This window comes from Cryptotermes secundus, unplaced genomic scaffold (genome assembly GCF_002891405.2).
Source record: "Cryptotermes secundus unplaced genomic scaffold, Csec_1.0 scaffold532, whole genome shotgun sequence".
Lineage (NCBI taxonomy): Eukaryota > Metazoa > Arthropoda > Insecta > Blattodea > Kalotermitidae > Cryptotermes > Cryptotermes secundus.
In genome coordinates this window covers 230,564-255,842 of record NW_019744117.1, presented here as the reverse complement: position 1 = coordinate 255,842, position 25,279 = coordinate 230,564, and the positions used below count along the sequence as shown (strand labels likewise).

Sequence of the window (25,279 nt, the reverse complement as noted above, 5' to 3'; positions counted from 1 at the left end):
ATACATTAAGTGTTGTGTATCTTTGTGATCACTAAGTGTCTTCACAACCCCTATTCAGTGAGTCTAAGTCCAGGATCCCAACGGCCTTCCCCTTCGACCTGAGGCCCGTAAGCCCTGAGAAAGAATCCAGCTCTACCCATCTTTACCCACTAATCCCACTGTCCCGGAGACTAGCGATTTACCCTCACCCTTCATCCATCCTAAAGCCCCTGAGAAACTGCCTAGGAATCGGACCCGTGATCGCAGCCGGACTTCCGCATCATCAGTGACTGACATCAATAGTGGTGCAGGTCAAGTGATTAGTGAAAGGTAAGACAACTAACCTTGAACAGACCCCAAGAAACAATTACAAAGGGAGCCCGAAGTAAGGGCGAGTAAAAGAACAGTTACAGTACCGCAGTTTTATATGCGACTCCACAAAAGGAGTACAGTGACTATTTTCGAAAACTTTTCAATCGATTCCAGCTATGTATTGATTCAGAAGGAGACTATTTTGAATAAAAAGAGTGAAATTTTTAAATAATTCACTTCTTGTATTTTTAATGAACACAGTCCTACAAGAACCTGGACACACTGTGTAGTTTTCGAGGGTGTGGGACGTTTTGTGCCTCATAAAATTCTGAGTAAAAATCCGGATCCAGAGTATTATAACAGAGAAGTTAAACTGTTAAAGGTAAAGGTGAGGTGGGTGTACAATGAGAGGAAGTTTGATGAACATTACCAAGCGTAGTTGAAGCCTTTATCTAACGAATTACTGTTAGCAAAAAGGAAGGCTGAAGAGACCTTCTTACGTTCGATCTCACAAAACGAGAGTAATTGCTAGGCAGAGTTTTTCAAATAGTTTAAAAGGCGCAGAGGAAATAGAGAAAATATCCCGGCGATCAAAGGCTATAATTACAATCCCATCACAGACCCAATAGAAAAGGCCAACACCCTAAATTCTTATTATGGGTCTGCATTCAGTGGTGAGTGAAACAGTCCACAAATTCAATCAACGGAGTCTGCTAATCCTTTCAATATCAATATAAATATAATAAGGAAGCGATTATCAGCAATCGGGAGAAAGAGATCTGTGGGCCAGATGGTATCCCTCGGGTGATTTTAAAGTTGGGTGGGGAAGCCATGATTCCGTACCTTGCGAGTTTGCTGGACATAACATTGAAAAACAGAGCTATCCCAGGGGACTGGAGAAAGGATATAGTGGTCCCTATTAACAAAGGGGGAGATCAATGAGTGATTGGGAACTACAGACCAAGCAGGATATATATGGACTATGTAAATATATCGAGCCTGTAACAGTTTTAAGAAAAATAGCCACACACCACGATAAGTTATCGAATAAATTAAAATTATACTTTGTGAAACATTGGTAAATGCACAAAAACCCATCTGAATTGAAAATTAATTGTCGTGGCCCACAGCTATGACACGAAATCCAGGTAGAATAACATTGTCTTATGCAACAACCCAACACAGCTTACATCGCGTCCGCAGTTACATGCATCTGAAGGAAGCATAAAGTACTGAAGAGATCAGTCATTGCCAGTAGGCCAAAGGGGTCAAGAACACAGCAATCAAAGTGTCTTTCTTGATGCAGGTGAAGCTACGAGCCTTTGTGAGAGACTGTTTATGAACACAGCATTCGCAGTGTAGTATCAAGTTAACATTTACACTGTAATGGAGCAGACAGAGCAACTTTTGTTCATCGATTGGTTTGTCCTCGATTTCTCGAAAGGTATACGATATGGCCGATTTAATACACGCCAGTTATGTTTTCTGTTGTCCATTCTCTGATATGTAATTGATACATATAACGTTTCGAGTGTTGGCTCTATTCCCATCCTCAGGGAATAGAATGCCGTTATACTGACAACTTATTCTATTATTAATAATTTAGTGACAACGGTATAGGTTTAACTCAGTTTCCAGTGAACGTTAATTTTGAGGATGTTTTCTGGACTGTGACGCCGTGCAGTCTGATAGATAATTACCGATGTTTCGGTGGAATCTGATGCCTAGATATTCAGGGTAGAGGAGAAGACAAAGTGTAGAAATTCAAGTAATATTGCGTTCAGCTGTCTTTCAGTCTGCCCGTTTCGGTCTCGAGGCCCGCTTAGGGTTCGTGACTAGAGTTTTCGGTCTCATCAGACACTTCAAGTATCTCTGGTCTAGGAGAGTCCTCTCTGACGAGAGGGTGTGTCTGTCAGCTGCAGAAACTTTGTTACTGTGTTTATGTAGATGTTCATACTCACATTTTTACATTAATCAATAATGGGTTCCGAATTTGGTAACTGGATTTACAAGATAATTTCTGACGTCATAACTGCAATTCTTTGTTACACTCTCAAGGTCGCTGTATCTATGACACACAAACATTGTGATACTGCCAAGGTTAAAGGTTCAACTACTGAACTGCCTTGAATGACGTCTTCCTGACGAATCCTTGAATCCTCCAGCTTACGACTGCTGAAGTCAGAGTCAAAATCAAAGTCACATTGCGACTGACGGTCAGTCAGTCAGTCAGTCAGTCAGTCAGTCAGTAGGTCTTGGTACCGAGCCCAGTCTGGGGGCCATGACAAGATATTTATTACCGTTTGACAGTTACGGTCTTGTTTTTGTGGGGTGCCCTCTCTGACAAGAAAACGGGTCTGTCTTTTGTCAGAGTCACTGTCTGCATTAGTAAGTCATTTGTCATAATGTAAAGGATATTTACATTTTACATGTTAAACATGGTAATAAATGTATATAAAATATATATAGGACCTCTGTCAGTCCAGGTTCAGTACAGCAGATTATGCCCTATTTCTAGTAGCTTCCGCTACATGACTGACGAATTGAACTGAACTGCTTCTTATATAGGATCGTCACGGACCACGCACAGAAAACCCAGTTCTATTGTTGCATAACGAAGGCCACNTATATAGTGTTTTTGCTATATCTGTGTCAGTGAAAGCTTTATGCAGCAGAATATGCGTTTCCTTACTTAGCATATGCTATAACGACAACTTAGTCGGCTGAATAATCGCAAGTTTGACCACAGCGAAGTTGAAGCCGCTTATATTTAAGTACAGAACATACACAAGGCCTCTACATGGCAGATAACGTCTTATCGTACTCAGCTTATGCTTTGACAACAATGTAGTCACTTATACGGCCTCAAACATGTTTCACATTTTCTACGACATGCTTCTCCCTGTCCTACATTGCGAACGCCTGCATTTTCATTTTCTTGTAAGACTTACAAGGTGCTTGCATAATTTTGTAACATGATTATATATATATAAGGTAACTGTGAAATATGCAGATGACCTTGTGTTAATGGCTAAGGAAGAAACTGTGTTACAGGGCATGATTGATAAGACTAATTGAAATTGGAAGGTGCTATGGCATGGAAATGAATGTGGAAAAAACAAAAGAAATGAAAATTTCGAGACAACCAACCCCAGTCACAATAAAGATAGACCAAAAACAACTGGAGAATGTGAAATGTTTTAAATATTTGGGTAGCTTGTTAACAGATGATGGAAGGTGTACTAGTGAAATTAAATCCAGGACTGCCATGGCAAAAGCTGCATTTAGCAAGAAGAAGAATCTTTTTACCAGCAAATTGGACTTAAATTTGAGGAAGAAACTAGTGAAATGCTACATTTGGAGCATAGCTCTGTATGGGGCTGAAACATGGACACTTAGGGCAGTAGATCAGAAACATGTGGAAAGTTTCGAAATGTGGTGTTGGAGAAGGATGGAGAAGATCAGTTGGACCGATTATGTGAGAAATGAAGAAGTGTTAATTAGAGTCAGTGAGCAGAGGAGTATCCCACACGAAATAAGAAAACGGAAGGCTAATTGGATTGGTCATGTTTTACGCAGAAACTGCCTTCTAAAAGAAGTTATTGAAGGAAAGATAGATGGGCGGATAGAAGTGACCAGAAGATGAGGAAGAAGACGTAAGAAGATGCTGGATGACCTTGGGGACAGAAGAGGATACTGTCATTTGAAGGAGAAAGCTCTAGATCGCATTAAGTGGAGGAATTGTTTTGGAAGAGACTGTGGACCTGTCGTCTGACAGATTACTGATGATGATGATATATAAGGTACTCACAAAACCCTCACGGAATTCGCGAACCAGTGCTTGCCTTAGAAAATGACGACTTGTACACAGAAACTTCTTGATATGACTATACACGTCCCTCAGAATGACAGGACAAGTTTAAAATACGCATCGAACAATCTGTATATGTTAAACTCGTGTGGAGGCGGGGTCGAATACCTCCACCGTGACCCTGCGAGCCGTAGGAGGCGACGAAAAGAGAAGTCTCAAATCTGAGACAGTAAAATATGGTCGCGAGTCCCAAGGGACTCGGACCCGAGAAAGACTGCACTGGCAAGGGCCAGCAGCATATACAAAAGACAGATCCGCCCTCTCGTGAGAGAGTCCTCCTCACAAAGACATGACCGTACCTGTCATACAGCAATAAATATCTGGACACCAAGACTTACTGACTGACTGACCGTCAGTCGCAATGTGACTTTGACTTTGACTTGTATATGTTAGTTGTAGGTACTGGGAAAAAGACACTGAAAGATAAGAACCGAATTATAGCCACCAACTGGGGAAAAAATCGAAACCATAAAATTCGTCTGCAGTTCGGTTAGTTTTCTATTACAAATTTTGCTATCGTAAATCGAGGTAAGAAGCAGCATATATGATGAATGTGCGTCATACTGAGCACAGTAAACGTAGCTGCACGTCTATGATTCGAGATGAAACATTCCTTTTTGCTAACATCAGTACAAGGGGCAAGGCCAAATGTATATTTTTTTGATATAATTATTTACGTAACTATTGTCAGTTGCAGAACGAGGGCCAATCGGATATTAGGAAAACGTTCACAGAAAACTACCAGTCGTTCGGCAAGCCAAGGAATTCCCCACCTCCTACCGAAACCGAATGCGGATTACCCAGTTAAATCTGAGCTACATAGATCCGGTCTCCATTAGCAGAGATTAATATAAGGGCTATTTGGAAAGTAACAGCCTTAGCGTAGTTGGTTGAGGCACTATGCTACAAGACGGAAGTTCACGGGTTCGGGTACCGATGAGGTGGAATCTTCTTTGGGGTATATGGCGGCCGGCACGTAAGTCTGATAACCTTACCGCCATCCTTGAGCCGATCGTCTAGAGAAAATGTGGGAGCCTCAACCTCTCACAACTCTATGGCCCTTCAGGTCCTGTTACAGGGATAGCTTTATATTTTACCTCTGATGAGCTTTTAACAAAACAAGCAATGAGAAATTGTTGTATATAAAAAATGCGTATATACTTAAGCTACATATCAACGTATTCACCGCCGGAACTGAGGCACAGGTATCGGGAAAAAATTTTGGTATGCCCGTGTCAGAGAAGTCTGCCGTCTGTGAGCTTAGCCACGTTTTGACACCTTCCAACACCTCATTATCGTTGAAGAGCTGTGATCCGACCCAGTTCTTGAGGCAGGTAAACATGCGGTAGTCACTCGGAACGAGATCAGGGCTGTAAGGATGGTGGTCAAACAACACCCAGCGGAAATGGTTCGTGCTCAAGTACTAGCAGTTGCATGTGGACGCGCATTGTCGTGGCGGAGCAGCACATCGGATGTCAGCATTCCACGCCTTTAGCTTTGAATGGCCTACGAAGTTATTTTAGTGTTTCGAAATACACTTCTGGCGTGATTGTGGTCCTTTCTTACGTGAATTCAACATCAGTACGCTTTTCCTGTCCTAGGAAACAGTTGCCATCAGCTTTCTGACAGGGAGGCAAAGTTGTTTAAATCTTTTCGGCTTGTTTGATGGATGTGTATGCATCCACTGCCTTGACTACAACATTCACAAATGAAACTCGTGTTTCATGGCCTGTTACTTTACGATGTGATTGAGAAATACATGCCATCTTTGTAATATCGCTCTGAAAAGTCAAAGCCGAAGCCAATCTCTGGATTTTATGCGCACCCGTGAGAATTTTCGGAATGCATCTTGCGCAAAACTTGTGATAGCTCGTCCTAATTGTGATAATCTTGTAAAGAACAGTGCTTGAAACTTGTGGAAATTCACATAAAACTTCTGACATTGTGAAATTGTCTTTTTCAGAATTTTTTTTTTGGTCAGCACTTTGAACTCACCATAAATGTCCGACCGCTTTGTGAACATTTGTTCGTCCGCCCATCTTTGAACATTCTACACCACTGTCTTACAGTTCCCTCACCCATTACATTTTGGACGTAAACCGCGCATATTTCATGACGGATTTCCGCAACACTCATGTTTCTAGCATAAAGAAAGCAGATAACAGCGCAAAGTTACAGCTGGAGGGATTATCAATCGCAAGACACATCATAATTCACTCTTTAGAGAGAAGAACAAGCACTAGGTGAAATTTATTAAATATAAAATTAATTGAAGTATCGATAGTATTAAATGCACATTTCTTGCGATTTAATTTTAATATCCTACAACTTCTGAATTGGTTGTTAGCATGGATATCGTTTGAATTTACGATATTATGAAGCGTATACTGAGACCGACAGACCCCTCATCATATCTGAAACTGAAACGACATCCTTACTAACAATCAAAAGGTAAGATTTTTTTAAACACACAATTGGGGATTATATGAAATCTCAAAACTCAAAATGTCAGTCGGAAAACATGAAAGGAAGAAACCGTTTTGGAAATTTGTGCGTAGATGGTAGGATTCTATTAAAATTAACTTTAAAGGAATAGGATATGAGGATTTTGGACTGAATTAAAACAGCTGATGATATGAACCATGGAAAGTACTTGACAACATGGTAACGAATTTCTTAACCAACAAAGTACCTACCAACTCTTCAAGGAAGACCTTGTACTACACGCTTAATTTCTAATAAATGTACAGTTTTTTATTCGGATATTGTATGCAATGAAATTTATTAACAGAAACGACGATATTTCTTGCTATCGTTACTCATGGAAGCGAGACAAGCCCTGAGGCCTTTCATGTTATTCTGTTTCTACCAAGGTTCAAGGTCAGAACTTTCAAATTACGTATATTATACAACAAGGGGAGATGTTCTAAGAGCGGTCATTTCTCTGTTACACTAGGCTACTTACAGATTTTGTTAATTAGTACAAGAGACGCCGGTCACGGTAGCCGAGCGGTCTAAGGCATGTACTGTTTTCGCTCGCTTGGAAACCGGGATCGTGGGTTCGAATCCCACTCAGGGCATGGATGTTTAGTTTGTGTGTGCGTTTTTCTGTGTTTGTGTACAAGTAGAGGCCTTGCGACGAGCTGATCACCCGCCCAAGGAGTCTTACCGAATGTGTAAGATTTAGAAAAAACCGAAGTGAACGGAGAAATTCATGGAGGTAGGCCTAGGCCCATTGGGGCTGTAGTGCCAAGGGAAAAAAAAAGTACAAGAGACAGAGAAGTGCTACGTGTGTTTTAAAAATTGGTGCTCGAAATTGAAATATTGATATAGGACGTCCCATTGGATTTCGACAGAAAATAATTTCCATCGCGTTTTTATCTTCCATTTTCCCTTTATCGCTTTTTCTTCGTTAAAACAGTGGATTACGCCATATCCTTACCCTCCAGACGGCATCAGAGCTGTCAGCTGTTAAGCTCATGAAAACAAGTGCTAGATGAGACAGCGTAACATACATAGAGCTGACAGATGCAGAATATACAGAAACAACATAGGTACGTATACGTGTATATAATACACACACAGTCACAACAGATGATATAAACACACACACACACATACTGGCGGCCCCCGGTAGCGTAGTTGGTTGAGGCACTATGCTACAAGCTGGAAGGTCACGGGATCGATTCCCAATGAGGTCATTGAATTTTTCATTTAATCTAATCCTTCCAGCTGCACTATGGCCCTGGGGTCGAGTGAGTCTCCAATAAAAATGAATACCAGGAATCTTCCTGGGGGTGAAGAGCGGTCGGTGCGTAAGGTTGATAACTTCACCGTGAACTGTGAGCCGATTGTCTAGAAAATATGGGAGCCTCGACGTCTCACAACCCTATGGGTTTCCACTACCTGTTACAGATACAGCTTTACTTTATTTACGCACACGTAAACCTACGTTTTTCCTTAAGTAGCTACGGGATCTGATTTGCCTGCTGCAGTCCAATCATAACTTCCCTTGTTGGTAACATACACAAAAAAGGCTTCAAGGAGCTCTTATAAATAACTGAATTTCATTCAAATGACGGCAGTTTAAGACACAGAGATGTTGCTGGCAGAGCCACCTACCAATAGAATTAGTACTACGCATTTTATGGGCACACTGTTGATGCAGTCCAACACGGCATCACTGCGATTTCATTCACAGAGAGGTGAAGGACCATTTGATAACAACATTAACACTAAATTGCATTAGATTTCGGTTGCATGTAATTGAAATGGACAACGCATTGTATTCAAGTTCAGGATGACGCCACAATATGGGAATGCACTGTTGACAATTAAAGCAGTACGTGTGTTGACAGTATGAAGTAATTGCATCATTTTATTATTTCCACTACAAATATGGCGTTCTTGTTACGCCTCACCTGTTGCCGATTAGGTTATGTGGTCACTATGAAATTATAACTGATTATGAAACACTATGCAGAACACTTGAACCAGAGACTCACTCATCGCAAAGCCTGGAACCTGCACACGATAACACAACACAAAAGAATACGGTCATGAAATTATGGACGTAAAATTATAAAGTTGTCTCTGTGCTTAAGCACTACGCCATGAAGGCGTATGAGGGAGTGGAGGCATAGCTCCATTACACTTGCCCTCGGCATTAGTTGGAGGTAGACGGTCAACTTCACACACCGGCTGCTTTAATTCCTGTGGAAGGGTCAACGGTGTACACTGAATTGGGGCTGGGTGGGCCCCAGAACCGGTGTGGACGAGAATGAGAAGAGAACATTGCCCCTACCACTCAGCCGTTCACCCCGTGGTCAGTCACTATGTTGCGAGTGTTATCCCGGCTCCGAAATCATGGACATGTGTCTTTAAATATGCAGAATATATGTCTGCTTATGTCAGAGACCAAGTAGAGCGTCGGCTAGTATGCCCCGCGAAAATGAAATATCAGTAACAAATTACGAAAAAAAAAAACCCTCCGTGGTTTTAGTCCGCAAGCGAACTATACCGACCGAGCGACCGCCGCTTGTCGGCGAAGTTAGTGCCAAATTTAGCGCATAGAGGATGTCGCGTGGTCAGCGCAACGAATCCCCAAGGCCGTTAATTTCGGTTTTCTAGACCGGAGCCGCTATTTCCTTGAAATAGCTCCTCAGTTATCCTCACGAGGCTGAGTTGACCCCGTTCCAGACCAACTACTTCTCAGAAAATCTGGTAGCGCCGGGAATCGAACCCGGACCTCTGGATCTGTAGCCAGGAACTCTGAAAACTAGACCACAGAGGCGGTAATTACGAAAACAAGAGTGTAAATATTGTTGTTTTTATTCGGATTGGACCACGTGAAGAGACTTAGTCGGTAATGTTTCGAGCGTCTCTGAAAAACCGTACACACACATGCACATTCCGTTGTAACGTAACGGGGCTTCGACTTTCATGTTATGGCGTTCAGATGTGTACGACGGGTCGAATATTCTGTTGAACAGTTGTGTTTTTCGACATTAACCATCAGTCTGTATTTTTATTTAAAACACAAAGCGTTTTAAAGGTTGTTTTCAGTCAGAAAACCAGGATGATGGATAATGATCTCAAAACAATAACTGTTACACCACTGTAACAAACTTTTAAGATTTCGATGAACAATGTGTACATTCCTGATCTACCAAACATTCGCTGCTATTCGTTAGAACATGACGTCTTCACAGTGGCTAGCGCAGCTTTCATATAAAAAATCAGTTCTTGTTGTAGATAATGGCCCATATCACAACGTGCAGTTTAATAAGGCGCCAACCAGCCAGACCACGAAGGCCAAGATGATGGAGTGGCTTACAGTGAACAATATGCCATTTCATGACGGAATGCTCAAAATTCAGCTCTATGACCTGATAAAGGCACATAAACCCCTCCACAAAAACTTTGTAATGGGCAACATAATTGCTGCATATGGACACACGGTATTACGACTTCCACTTTATCATCCAGACTCGAATCCGATTGAACTCGTTTGGGCTGATGTTAAGCAGTCAGTAGGGTCAGAAAATGTCTCATTTCATTTGGATGACGTGGCAAAGAAGTGTGAGAGATGGTTCAGTGAATTTGGAAAAGAGAATTGGGGAAAAGTTTGCGACCGCACCGAAAAGAATGAAAATGAATATATCGAAAAACAGGGAATTAGAGAGAACGCTATAGGAAGAATTATCATCCGACGTTCTGAAGACAGCAGTGACAGCGACTCCAGTGATAATGATACAACTGAACTCAGTGAAAACAGTGACTTGTCTGGAGTGGAACTGTTAGACGAATAATTAGTACTGTGTTAGGTTTATGTGTACGTTAATTTAACGTTGCTAGTGTAGTGCAGCATACTGTGAGTAAATTAGTTCATCATAACAAGATGTTAAAGAGCCTGAATTGTGACTGATAGGACTAAAGTTCCAGTTAAATTCATCCTGCAGTCGGAGAGCAACGTCCAACCTCACAAGCAGCCAGCCTACGAATGTTCTCTCTGCAGACGAAGTAAGTTCGTATCATAGACTCACTCTCATGCGCTGACAGTGAAGGATACTGGCCAAAAAGTATCGGCTGGCTTATACTGATACACCAAATTTTGTCAAAAAATACGAAACGACGAGAGCGGTGTTGGTGGCAAACCCAGTTGTGAAGAAAAAATGGCCACCTTTTATTAGTGCACTTGAAGTTCAAAGAAATTAGTAAATGTAAAGTTGTCCCTGTGCTTAACTAATTAAGTAATACGTCATGAAGGCGTATGGGGGTGTGGATGTATAGATCCACGGTTTCTTGACCTCAGCACTAGTTGGAGGTGAGTGCTTAGCTTCACACTTTACCGCCGGGTAAAAAAGCCCACCGGTACCCACTGGATTAGAGGCTTGGTGGGCCCCAGAGCCGATCTGGACGACGTGGAGAAGAGAAAATTCTTGCCCCCACCGGGACTCAAACTCCGATTCCTCGCTTGTCCAGCACGTAGCCAGTTGCTATACCGACTGCACTATCCCGGCTCCTCCAAAAATTATTGGGTAATATAAAAATTTTACTTGTTAGGCATCAGCAGATTTTGAATTACTATTTAATTTAATTTGTTTGAAAATTTCGAAGAAGGATGCCACTTACAGAGCAGCTGTACCAGTTGAAGAATGACTTGTAGTTACACAGTGGGTAAGCGGCCTCCGTAGTCTAGAGGTAACGTTCCCACCTCATGACTCGTGGTACGCGGGTTCAAACCCGGCGGAGGTCGTCGAATTTTTAAGGGCGGAAAAGTTCAGGGAACAAGTCCTCCGGGAGGGACTTTAAGCCGTGTCCCGTGTCGTAGCTTTACGGCACGTAAAAGAACCTCATATCTCCAAAGGAGGTCACTGAGCCAAATTCAAAGGACGTTTCCCGCCCAACAGTAGTCCCTAACGCCTCTGATAGATGGGGGAAGCATTATAGACACCACCAAGCAAGTGGAGGCCGAACTCGCTTGCTGGTCGGGACTGATGGTACGCACCATTATCGGTAGGGTATAGAGACTGGTAGAATTTCATAGAGGGAAGCACAATGGACCAATACTGGTCTAAGTGCATGGGGAAACCTACCCTCTTCAATAACTAACTAACTACACAGTGGGTTTTTGCTACGGGAAATTCGCATACCAACCGGCAATACCTTAAGAAATTCGAAACGAGCAATCGGCCAGATTTTTTCAGAAGGCCATGTGTCTTCCCAAGCGTCGAATTTCTAGTGTTTATTGTAATACTTTGGATGTGTTGGATCCTAGAGCACAGGCTTGTCTTGCGCTTTCCGTATTCCGCTTCGTCGAAAATTACGATACGAAAACAACGTGAATATCAAAAATAAAGCAGAGAAATAAGCTGGACATGACAAGGTAGAAGTTTCAGGCGCCGAACACGCGCAGCAACACGTAAGCGCTTGCTCTAATGGTGTAATGTTAAATCCATTGATGTTCGCTGGAAAACCGACAGTTGTGTGTAAGGGCCGCGCCGGGAACGAGGTAAAAGGTAAAAGTAAAGTTGTCCCTGTACTTAACTATATAAGCTTTACGTCATGAAGATGTACGAGGGAGTGGATGTATAGAGCGTTGGTTTGATCATACTAATAATACAGTGCGTACAATCAAGTGCGCGNACAAATTATGAAGCTCCTCTTCGTGAAATTCCTTGTATCCTTTTGTTAGTTCCTTCCTCACAAGTCAAAATATTCTACTGCCCTGTTCTTAAATAAACAGACAAAGCTATCACTGCAACAGGCCGTGGAAGCCCATAGGTTTTTGAGACGTCGAGGCTCCCACATTCTCTAGAAAATAGGCTCATAGATGGCGGTGAGGCTGTCAAACATAACCGCCGCCGGCCGTCTTGTACCCCGAGGAATATTCCTGGTACTCATTTCTGTTAGAGACTGAGTCGACCACGTGACAATAGTGCGGCTGGAAGGATTAGGTAAATTGAAAAAAATCCATTGACCTCCTCGGGACTGGAACCCGCAACCTTCCGGCTTGTACCATAGTGCTTCAACTGACTACGCTACCATCCCCCCCCCCCATCACCGTTCTCAAATATCCTCAGTTTATATTCCCTGCTTCTTACGAGAGACGAAGTTCCATACCCAGTCTAAGCTAAAGGACAGTTTACAGGTATAATTGTTAGATAATGGACAAGAGGGTAAACTATTTTAAAATTAACGACACCAAGTATTTCCCGTATGTAATCTACATTTAATTTCTTCGTCATTCCAGTCTATATTTGTTTATGTCGTAAACGAGTATATGGACTTTACCACTTTTCCTAAAATTCTATTAGTCTTTTTACATTAGGATTTCACCAACTAAATATCAAGGAATTTTAGTTTGCCAATTACATTTTTTTTTCGGAAGCCTTGTGATTGCAAGTTCTGCTCTATCCATTCCGGATACTGTATTAACCTTGCAAAATTTCCCAGCTTTATATAACAAAAATATCTTCCCAAAATATTATAACGACACTACAGTTGAATACAGTGCTTTTCATTGTACACAACGGAAGGCTAGAGAAATAACAAGTATACAAGGAAGGTCATACTGAATCTGACAATTACTTCTCTGAAACACGAGGACTCAATTTTTTTCCCCCTTAGCACTACAGCCCCAGTGGGCCTAGGCCTACCTCCATGAACTTCTCCGTTCACTTCGGTTTTTCTTGATCTTACACATTCGGTAGGACTCCTTGGGCGGGTGATCAGCTCGTCGCAAGGCCTCTACCTGTACACAAACACAGAAAAACGCACACACACAAACTAAACATCCATGATCTGAGTGGGATTCGAACCCACGATCCCGGTTTCCAAGCGAGCGAAGACGGTACATGCCTTAGACCGCTCGGCTACCGTGACCGGCGAGGACTCGATATACGTAGTTCAAAACTGCATACACACAAAATATTTATATGGCTTTCAGAGAAACCTACATGGCTTTGTGTTCTGTATAGTGCATGGTTTTTTTTCCGAGAAAATAATTACACTCACGTCAAATGAAAGACTGATTACCGTAAAGCTATAAAATTATACCACTTTCGTTAAACTATGTAGTTAAGATTTGAAAGAAATACAATATCCCTTGTACACAGCTTTGTCCTCCTATCCATCTGCAGATTAGAAAACAAGAAGTGCTTCTATTTGCACTCGTTTTATCCAGTTAAATATATTACATATTCAGTAAAATATTCTGAATATATGTACACATATGCAACTTTTAATCGCATCAAGGACAGTATTTTAATCATTTGGCTTACAGCAAAGGAATTCTCTGTAATGCTTGGTGCTTCCATTGATGATGTAATCATGGTTCGAATCTCGCTTAAGCTGTTTGCATGCGTGGGCTACATTCGGTCAGTGCCATGGCTATATGTATCCTTATATGCAAACAGAGGGCGTAAAATGTTCCATGAGTATTTCTTCCACTTGTGGGATTTGAGAGTCCCACAGCGGCGGTTCTATATTCTGAAATTTGGTTTTGTGTAGTTCGTTGAAACTCGACCGGCGTTTCGGAGGAACATATCGCCTTCATCTTAAGGTCGAAGAATAAGCCACGCAAGACACCAGCGTGAAACAGGTAGCAAGAAGAGCTGAAAACGGAGACGATATGTTGATTTTCAACGGACTATGCGTCATATATCCCAGGAGAGAGTACTCTTCTTTTCGGTTATTCCCGCATTTTTATTTGTAATTATTACATATACAAATTTGAAGCTAAACTAACTCGATTTTCTTCATTTCGTTATTAATTAATCACGGCAACGAACAAGGAGAAGCACTAAAATGTGAAAATTGTACAAAAAAAAACACGTAATGATGAAGCAAGCGAGCACATAGTATCTGCTTGGCTGTAATATTTCTGTGCTCAGTACCGAAGCGTACAGACATCTTGTGGTGCCGAATGTAACTAACATATCAATTATAGACTGTAACTACAGATGTCGCGACATACGACATGTGACTGAACACATTGCTCCTTTGACCATCCACTCAACACGCATGTCACCAGCTATTACGAATACGATAGCATTCTAGAAACTACAGTTACTTTTTAATAAAGTAAAGTAAAGTAAAGTAACTAATTAAGCACTGCGCCATGAAGACCTACGGGGAAGTGGACGTATAAATCACGTTTTCTTGACCTTGGTAATAGTTAGAGGTGAGTGGCCAGCTACACGCCCCGTCCGCTTAACCCCTGAGGAAAGAGCCGCCGCTAACCATTGGATAGGAGGCTGGGTAGGCCCCAGAGCCGGTCTGGACGTCGTGGAGAGGAGAAAAAGCTCTTGCCTCCGTCCAGCCCATAGCCCGTCACTACACGTATACCAACAGAGGTATCCCGACTGTAGGCCAACCGTTAGCCAGCAAAATGCAAGCGACAAGCAAAGCGAATCACATGTCAAAGAGCGAGTTTCTTTCCTCTTATTACTATTGGCTCTCTCTGAAGTCCTTTACCATCCTTCGTCTGTTCCTCTTTGTTGCTTTTGCTTCTTTATAGTCAATTTTACTTCACTTATCTAACCATACTACAAGGTACCGCGCCCCAGAAGGCTATCATCTTCACCCTCATTCTTGTATTCTTCCACAAATTTACACAGATCGAATTTTCATAGACGTGACGAGAGAAATGCGTTTTATCGACGTTAACTGTATGGAGCTGGTCCCTTAGAAGCTAATAGCTCCTCCGCTACTCGAGGGATTCCCAGCTTTGTGTGGAACCGGCAAGTTCATTACTCTAGTCACAAAAGCCCGTCACTGATCCCTATCCTGGTTTTGTATGAATTTACTAAATAATAAAAATACCGAGAGCATCTGGCTAGAGTATGCAAAATATCTTATTCACATTTTGGAAAGGGTTAACAGTTTTCTGCTTTAGTATTAACTATCTTTCCTGCACCAATTTCCGTAACACTCGCGCCAGAGCCTAGCTGAAATTATATTAAGATATAAAAGAACAAGAGAGCGTATTTTTAATCCATTCGATTACACTTTCTAGATTATATATAGTCGACAGGTAGAATGGCACTGGATAATAAATTCTGACACTAAATTTGACTATTAAATATCTTAAATAGACGTTCAAAGTGCCCACGTGTTCTAAGGTAAGAATTTTCTTTGCCCGCTTAAACACTGGAGTCGTGGTTTCAAATCCCGTTCGAGGCATAGATGCCTGTCCGAGGAGTCATACGGAATGTTTATAAGATCCATACTTACAGATTAATTCTAATGGAAAACAAGCCAGAGGGCATAATGCGAAAACTATAATAATAATAATAATAATAATAATAATAAGGTCTGAAGTAGTAGTGAGCAAAGTACGAAAGCTTTAATGACGCAAGTGTGTCTGTAAACGTTTTATTTGTGGCTGGAGTGGGCCATGAAATAACCTAATTCCTCGACTTCAAGGTGATTCTGATTGCGATACTCATTTATACAACAGCATGGAGAAGTCTACATGAATATATGAATCTTGTACTGTTTATTTTACGAAACAGCAGAGAGGAGTTGCGGACCTGTCAAAACTTCTGTCCCTTTAGAGAAAGCCGCTTCCGTATTTAAGCTCTGTATGACAGTGGCACAGTTCAAATATTTGGGAACGACGATAGCAAACCAAAACCTGATTCAGGAGGAAATTAAGAGGAGACTGAACTCGGATAATGCCGGTCAAGGTAGCCGAGCGGTCTAAGGCATGTACCGTCTTCGCTCGCTCGGAAGCCGGGATCGTGGGTTCGAGTCTCACTCAGGGCATGGATGTTTGTTTGCGTTTTTCTGTGTTTGTCTACAGGTAGAGGCCTTGCGACGAGCTGATCACTCGCCCAAGGAGTCCTACCGAATATGTAAGATCTAGTAAACCGAAGTGTAACGGAGAGTTTCATGGAGGTAGGCCTAGGCCCAAATTGGGGCTGTAGCGCCACAGGGGAAAAAAAGGGAACTCGGGTAACGCTTGCTACCATTCAGTCCAGAACCTTTTGTCTTCTCCTTTGCTGTCCAAAAACATAAACATTAGAATATACAAAACTATAATTTTACCTGTGGTTCTGTATGGGTGTGAAACTTGGTATCTGACATTAAGGGAGGGACATAGACTGAGGGTTTTTGAGAACAGGGTGCTGTAGAGAATATTTGGATCGAAGAGAGTTGAAGTGATAGGAGGTTGGAGAAAACTGCATAATGAGGAGCTTCACAACTTGTACCCTTCTCCAAGCATAATTAGAATTATTAAGTCAAGGAGAATGAGATGGGCGGGGCATGTAGCATGAATGGGAGAGATGAGAAATGCATGTAGGATATTGGTGGAAAGCTAGAAAGAAGTAGATCACTGGGAAGACCAAGGCGTAGGTGGGTGGACAATATTACAATTTTTCTTAGAGAGCTAGGATGGGATGGGATGGTATGGATTGGATTGATCTGGCTCAGGATAGGGACTAGTGAAGGGCTTTTGTGGACACGGTAATGAATCTTCGGGTTCCATAAAATGCTCGGTAGTTCTGGAGCAGCTGCACAATTTGCAACTTCTCAAGGAGGACTCAGCTTAATGCGTGAGTGAGTCATTACTTAACAATTATTCAAGTTAACGTTTATCTTTCTTTGTTTTTCGTACTGATCATTCTTTTGTAGTGCCTCTCTTCAAGCAAGCAAGCTTACGACATGTTACCTTGACGTAAATGAACTTAGATCTTTGCTCATCGTAATATTCCATCACCCCAGCCCTTAAAGAAGCATTGATTAGACACACAGAGGACAATCAAGGTCATTGAAGTTAGTGAAAACAGCAGCGAATCCACATACTAAAAATGCGAGAGAGATTGTATCAGTGCAATGTCTATTGATTAATTTTTCTTTAAGTCATAGAACGACTAAGTGATTATAAATTCGTCATTTACTGAACTACATCGAAGTCATTTCTTTTTCCTTCGGTGCTATAACCCTAATTTGGCCTTGGCCTACCTCCATAAAACTCTCCGTTTCACTTAGGTTTACTAGATCTTAGACAGTCGGTAGGACTCCTTGGGGGGGGGGTAATCAGCTCGTCGCAAGCCCTCTACCTGTACACAATGGTAGAAAAAAGCACACACACACACACACACACACACACACACCAAACATCCACGCCCTGATTGGGATTCGAAGCCACGATCCCAGCTTCCGAGCGAGCGAATACAGTTCATACCTTAGACCTCTCGGCTGCCGTGGCTGGCACATTGAAGTCATATCCCTGTGAAAAAATGAGGCGATGTTTGTTTAATTTTAATGAAGTGAAAAGTAAAGAATTTGATCTGTCGTCAGTAATTCCTTAAATATATATTTACTTTCACAAAACTGTTAAAGCCTTCGTTATACTTGTTACTATGTTCCTTCCTTAATTCCAGTAAGTCTTGTGGACAATATGGAATAGGGATCTTTTTTATTGCTAGTGGGGTGGGACTAAGTCCATTGTACTGAAGCCACTTCTGGCCTATTGTACCAGCCCCAGATGATAGGTGAGGGTGATTGTGGAGGAATTGGTGGAATGAAGATTGGCAGGGGAAGCTGAAGTACTCGGAGAAAACCTGCCCAGGCGCCACTTTGTCCACCACAGATCCCACTTGACCAGACCCGGGATCGAAACCGGGCCACCGCGGTGGGAAGCCAGCGACTAACCTCTTGAGCTATGGCGCGGCCGTGGAATAGGGATACTACACAGCACTTACGCATTAGAGTTTTACTTTCAAGGCACATGTATTTAATAATGTGTACACAGCATAGGTTAAATAGTATTGTTACGCAAGAAGGGTTAGTGAGAATGATAATAATAAGTTCAAGATTTGATGATTGAATTTATTGAACACTTCTTCACAAATACAATCAATTACAGCGCTGTCACTAATCTTCATAATTCACTAGGACAGGTTTCATTCTCGTCCTTGTACTCTCAGCTTCTCCTAGCTAAGTCTGAGTCTGAGTTTTATGTTACGACCGACGGTCAGTCGGCCAGTCTGGCTTGGAATGCAGCATCCATCTGGGGCTTGCGAGCATATTTCTGTTACTGTCAGGCATTTACGAATTTGTTGATGTGGAGCGCTCTCTCTCTGACGAGAGGATGGTGCCTGTCGTTTACAATTGCTTCTGATCCTCGTCAGCGCATTCTCGGGTCCGAGTCCCGTGGGACTCGCGACCATATTTTTCTCTCTCAGATTCGATACTTCCCTTTTCGTCGCCTCATACGACTCGAAGGGTCACGGTGGAGGTATTCGACCTCACCTCCACACGGGATTGTCCGGAGACTCACTGGCTAATTAACTCTCCGTTTATAACTTCAAGGCGAACTGAATATAAATCACCAATTCGAAGAATTCTTCTATTTTTATCTGTTTATCCGTTGCTACGAAACGTGTGTCAATCTCGTGACAACGCTTTGATTTCTACATGAGTATTCTTTGCTTCGGATAAGTTCTTTTTAGTAAGCGGTTGTCTAGCAATGGACTAATCCGTTACAATATACATTATATATACTACAGACTACATTATATACTATAATGAGTTGACTTTTTATCCACTGGTTAACATTGTAGCCATACGAATTCAGCGAAATAACTAACAATATTAGCCAATAGATAAAAACCAACACATTACCGTATATTATTTACTCTACAATGTATATAATGTATAACAAGCCGATGAATCCTGTCGGTTTACGTTTACATTTATGTAACGTACACGTCAAAACATTTGTAATTAAAATTGGACCTGAAAATGTCACAGGCGCGCCCAAACTTGTCGTCGTAGGTAGCAATTCCAGCTGTCGAAAGTAGTGTAGTGTTGACAGGAATACAATAAATATTATCTACAGTGACTTACACAATAGAATGCAACGAAGTATGAGTGAAACACTGAGTAGATGCTTATCTTTTGAATCTTGTGACAGATCTTGTTAAGACTTAATGTAACACTTATATTATACGAGTATCATCTGTATCAGTTTAATTAACAATAACTCACTTAAGTGGGAACTTTCCTTAACAACGTAAATGTACCCACACTGTTCCTTTTAGTGTTCCGATGCACGTTGATGAAATTGTTATGATCTAGACATGTTTTGATAGGATTAATTTTCCCAATATATATGGAGTTAACAAGTATGTCACTATCAAAGTGTATCTTATTTACTGATTATGTTGACTATCTTGTTCATTGCTTATGTTGACTACATGTTACTAAAATGCGACATGTTCCAGTCTTACAAGACCATCATAAAAGAGAACTTCACAAATCGCATATATAAAAACAAATGAGCCAAGGTCTTTACTTTTGTTAGTACATGAACAGTTCAACACTTCACCTGCCAGGAGTCATAACAAAGGCATGGGAATTTACGTTATCGAAAGCAATAGAAAGTGAGTATCGCACAACACAGTAAGAAAGAGTGCAACCAGCGCCAAAGCAATAATTACAACCCACTCCACTATATTTTAACATAACACCAGTTTCAACATTACGGGAGATCTCTTTACCAGACATTTAAACATTTGACTTTATATGAGTGACTAGTAGCGTCTTCTTTCAATGAGGTACACCTCCCTGATGGTGGTCTAGTAAGAACGAAATATGTCAGGGTTTCAGTAACATGTAAGTAGTCAACATGAGCGACAAACAAGACACAACACTTGGATGATGACTTACATCTTAATTTCATCTAGAGATTTATATTATAATTGCTGGCTGTGATTTTCATTCACTTTAATTTTAACACTTTACATCCTGATCTTATTTAGAGACACTTTATTTTGATCTGATATTCCCACGGTAACGTCCGATTTCTGTTGTTAATTTTAAGTTTAAGGAGATAAAGTGGCAAATCACTGATCTGAAACACAAAATAAATTCCGGTCATAAAGTTACGTGTATCCATAAATACATACCTGCACGTTATGTCTCAAATAACCTTTGATTAAGACTAACTGTTTCGGAAAGGCCGCGCCATAGCTCAAGCGGTTGGTCGCTGAATTCCCACCGCGGCGGCCCCGGGTTCAATCCCGGGTCTGGTCAAGTGGGATTGGTGGTGGACAAAGTAGCGTTGGGGCAGGTTTTCTCCGAGTACTTCGGTTTCCCCTGTCAATCTTCATTCCACTAATTGCTTCACAATCACCCTCACCTATCATCTGGGGCTGGTACAATTGGCCAGAAGTGGCCGCAGTACAAGGGACTTAGTCCCACCCCACTAGCAATAAAAGAAACGGTTTCGGAAAAGTTACTAGCACAACAGCAAAACCTATTAAGTGTGCGTTATCGGGCTTTGAAACAGTCCTACCACGTAATTCTGCAGCACACAGCAGACGGCAGGCAGCAGGCAGTCGTAATGTGTAAGCAAAACTAATGTTTTTAATACCACACAAATTGTGTATTTTGTCTGTTATGATGATTACAGTGCATACAGCTACATATGCAACACAAAGTATGAAATTATTTTTGTGTTATTGGATGATGAAGGTCATTTAAGGAAAAGGAATTCTGAACTTGGCACACGTTCGACGGGAATAAAATGTCAACATACGGCCGAATGCTGTTTAGAATACAAATACAAACGCTGCTGGGATGAGGAATATTCCATTTGGTCTACGCATCAGACTGTCAGTGTGTCTTAGATTTGCATGAATGAGTACGCCTTCTTGCAAGAAAGAAACCGAAAACTAACTGCAGCTTTTCGTGCGTGCTATGATGCATTCAAGGGCTGAAACTCAGCCGACCACAAAGACCAAAATACTCCTGCGATATTTGAAGTCGTCATGGCTTTGACTATCATTATTAGGCCTGTCCTGTGGTACGTGACTCCTTGAATTATGGTAGATCTTTGCTGACATTTCGAAGGGACGTTCTACTTCCATCTTCAGGGGCATAAAAATAATTCGAGTAGGGGAAATGCGATATGGATACAGGAAGAGAGCCTAGCCGGAACCGAACAATCTTCTTCCGGCTCCGGCATCCATTCTTTCTATATCCGTATTATTCCACGCTAGGTTTACTCCTCTACACTGAAGATCGAACGAGGACGTCCGTTCGAAAAGCCCGTGTATATGTACCAGGTAACAAGACTTCGCGGTAACGCTATAGACTTGTACTCAGGAGGTGTTCGGTGGGAATTTCGTCTGGGAACGTGGCTATCCTGATTGAGGTTTTCGTGGTACTCCTCAGTCCATCAAGGCCGGTATAGCAACTCCTTCCAAGTCGTTTACATTTATTATTCGCTAATTAATGTCAGGTATGAACAGGATCTCAAAATAAACTACAAAAAATGCATGGAATCACAACCAAAAAACAGCAGAGTTCTAAATATATGCAACTTTTAATGAACCAGAGTGTTGAATAGTATGTTGACAAAGGCTTGTCATTGAATTCAAACACATCCACGCTCTATTCCCTACGATACTTTTTAATATTATCCTACGATATACACGTACTTCTATGTCTCAAAGGTCTTAATTTCTATTTAATTTAGCCGACATTGACTTAGTTTTTATTTGTTATTTGCCTCATATATTAGTTCCTATCATCTCCTCACTGACGCTACTAATGTAACAATATTACGCATGGAGTACACGGTATTAAAATCCTCATTGTGCTTCTACCTAAATTCCTCTGTCTTACCTCCAAACATTTTCCTCAACACTTCGCTGTCAAACGCCCTACATATTCCTTAGTGACAGACCATGTTTTACATCCAATAATGCTGAGTATTCTGATAAAAGCTGAGAGGAAACTTGATATTATTATGGTGATAACATTATTGAAAACAAACAAAATACTCACTTTCGCGTGTAGAGGTTAGTATGATCTCGTAGGACATGATTTCATTGATGTCAGCAGCTCAGTAGAAACTTCCACCGCCTGTGGAAGGCAAACGCTTACTGTACTGGATAGCCACCGAAGTTACACAACAAGATAACCTAACTGGTTGCACACAGATTGGACAGACTGATATAGCGTAATCAGTGACTTCTCACTTTCTGATTAAGAGTAAATTGAATATGAGAAATAGCCAATGGTTGAAGGTTCTTTTATATTTGCGTAGAGGCACAATATTTTCATGACCTTCAGTTAAAATAAACTAACATGGGACTATAATTCTTCCGTTCATTTGCGATATCTTGCTTCAGCAAGTTAAGTACATCCTTCCTTCTTTTAGTACTCGTCGACTTGAAGAAAGCAAACACGTCAAAAAGGCCATAAGGTGCTGCACGAAACTTGCTACACACCGCAATGACACTTTGGAATAATACAATTACAATGCAAATATTCCTTGAGGGTAGGAAATATACAAGTACTTAACTAAGTTTTTTTGCAAACAATGCTGACTTAGGATCATCTCTGAAGCAAGTATAGTAATGAATATTCAGCAAGCATAATCTGAGGTTATAACAGCCGTAGTTATGAAGAATCCTATTTTCTGAGACGTGTAGTCCTTTGAAATTTAACTGATGTTTCGGAGGAACATGTCGCTTCCATCTTCAGAACTTGCTATCTACTTCATGATGGTTTCTTGCCTGGCTTATTCTTCGACCCTGAAGATGGAGGTGACCTATTCCTCCGACATATTGGCGGGCTTAAACGGACTAAACAGAATTATATCCTAGAAGATGGGACTCTTGATATTCAGCAAGTTAGAAAGTTTTATTTCCCACGAAAATTCCTTCTTCTTGTTCCTAACACTTCATTTTGCTTCTATTTAATGCTTTAGTCCTTTGTGGGATGTCCGTGCTTAGAAGTACCCTGCGTTAATAGTGTATACTTTCACATATGATGTGCTTGCGTGACTAATAATAACGGGTTCTGATTTGGTCGACTGAATTTATTGGCACTTCTTCACAATTACAATCACTTACAAGGGCTAAAATCAATGCCTGTCTAAGACTCCCTCCATTCCTTATTGGACTACGAATGTTTTCTCTTTTCTTACGACTGAATCATCGAACTCCCTTACGAATACCAAATGAAGACTCTCTCGATTGGAATCTCACGGAATGAACTAACTTCCAGGAGAACCGACTATAGATCACTGGTCTTACAGTTCCTCTGTTATTCCATTTTTCTGTGTTTATTCCTTGCAACGGGAATATGCTTACNTACATTTACACAATTCACAATTTCCCAACTACTGCCATCGGCAGTATCACAAATACGAGTACTTCTGCTGGAGTCACTGCCATTCACTCGATACAACCCGACTCGGCGACTGCTAGATTGCAATTGACTGGTTACTCCGGTAATCCTCCTGTTGTGTAGCTTCCGCACTGACAACACAGAAAACAGTTACGTGATAGCTACCGCTGTTCCTAACGTCGTGTTTACAGGCGTTGCTGGGGAACGCTGCCGAAAGTTGTTTTTTTCTGCGTTTAATACAGCAGTGTCCACTGTCACGTCACCACAGGGGAGGGGGACGGAGTGTTTACTGGCCTGTTACCGTAGTAGCGGCAGTTGCTCCGATGCTGTTACGTCGCCGCTGGAGGGGGGGGTCTTTACCGAGCGTTGCGCCGTCCAAGTCATAATATATATATATATATATATATACACAGCTACGAAGGCCAGTGGCTTAATCGGTAACGTTTCTCACTTGTATTTGGGAGATGACCGGTTCGAATCTCGTCTGGAACACCGACTGTCTTGACTAAGGTCAAATACCGGGACAGTACCTTAAATTAGGTCACGCACGATCTTTCGGTGTCCGTCTCAATTTATTATTCACTATCATCCAAGCATTCGACGCTAAAGAGTCTCAGTTTCATTGTTAAATAAATTACAAAGAAACCTCTCCTCTTCTTTAATTTTCCTTCGTTTTAAAAATATATCCCTTTATGGTCCAATATTGTGCATGTTTTCATATGCGCTTAAATGCTGATAGCACTTAAAATTTTCATTTCCTAATAATGTAGTACAGTATGTAGACCCGTTACTAGGCAAAGACCGTGGAACAAGCAAATCTCGGAAGCCGTTACTGTTACTGAGTAACGGCTTCGCAAACAAATAGGTTCCAGAGGCAACAATTGGACTACAACGAAGAGGCGCGGCGTTTTCTACGCAGTCCGTGCCAAAGTTTTATAAGCGTGACAAGTCTAGAATTTAGTCAGTTGAGTTGGAGTCAGTCAAAAGAGTAGGAGGGTGGTGTTAGATAGCCGTCAGCCTGGGAGTTGGCACAGTAAAGTGCAGTACAGGAAAATGGAGGGTTGGCTGGCGAGTTAGGCGGGGAACTGCAACTTAGTCGTTGTGAGCTGTTGCTGTTAGAAGCTTGTAGCTGAGGCACGGGGATATTTCGGGAACACATGGTTAGGGAAACATAGTCCGTTGGAAGCCGTTACCGAGCAACGGCTGATGAAGACACACCAGAATGAAAAGACTTCTTGCTGGCTAGTGATTTATAGAAAGTGTGAATTAGCGATAGCGCTATAGTTTCTTGAAGTTAGGACCTGTAAGTGGTCAATAAATCCAATTACCAATCAAACCCCGTCTATAGTCACACTCATACACGTCACAATACGTCTTGCCATTAGATTGCAGCTGTATTGCGCCGTATTGGCTCTTTCTTCTTTCTCATGAAACAATACTAAAACAAAATTATTTTTT

The 25,279-nt window shown here is 41.5% G+C and overlaps 1 protein-coding gene across 1 annotated transcript in view; it reads right to left on the bottom strand.

Moving 5' to 3' along the window:
- The window catches only part of LOC111874489 (alpha-tocopherol transfer protein-like), a 106,313-nt gene extending 83,616 nt beyond the window's left edge, over positions 1 to 22,697 (bottom strand). The window contains exon 1 of the mRNA XM_023870033.2: positions 22,472 to 22,697. Within this exon, the coding sequence (XP_023725801.1) occupies positions 22,472 to 22,508 (37 nt within the window). The 5' untranslated portion in view covers positions 22,509 to 22,697. The remainder of the gene's footprint in view (positions 1 to 22,471) is intronic.
- Between the last annotated feature and the right edge of the window lie 2,582 nt (positions 22,698 to 25,279).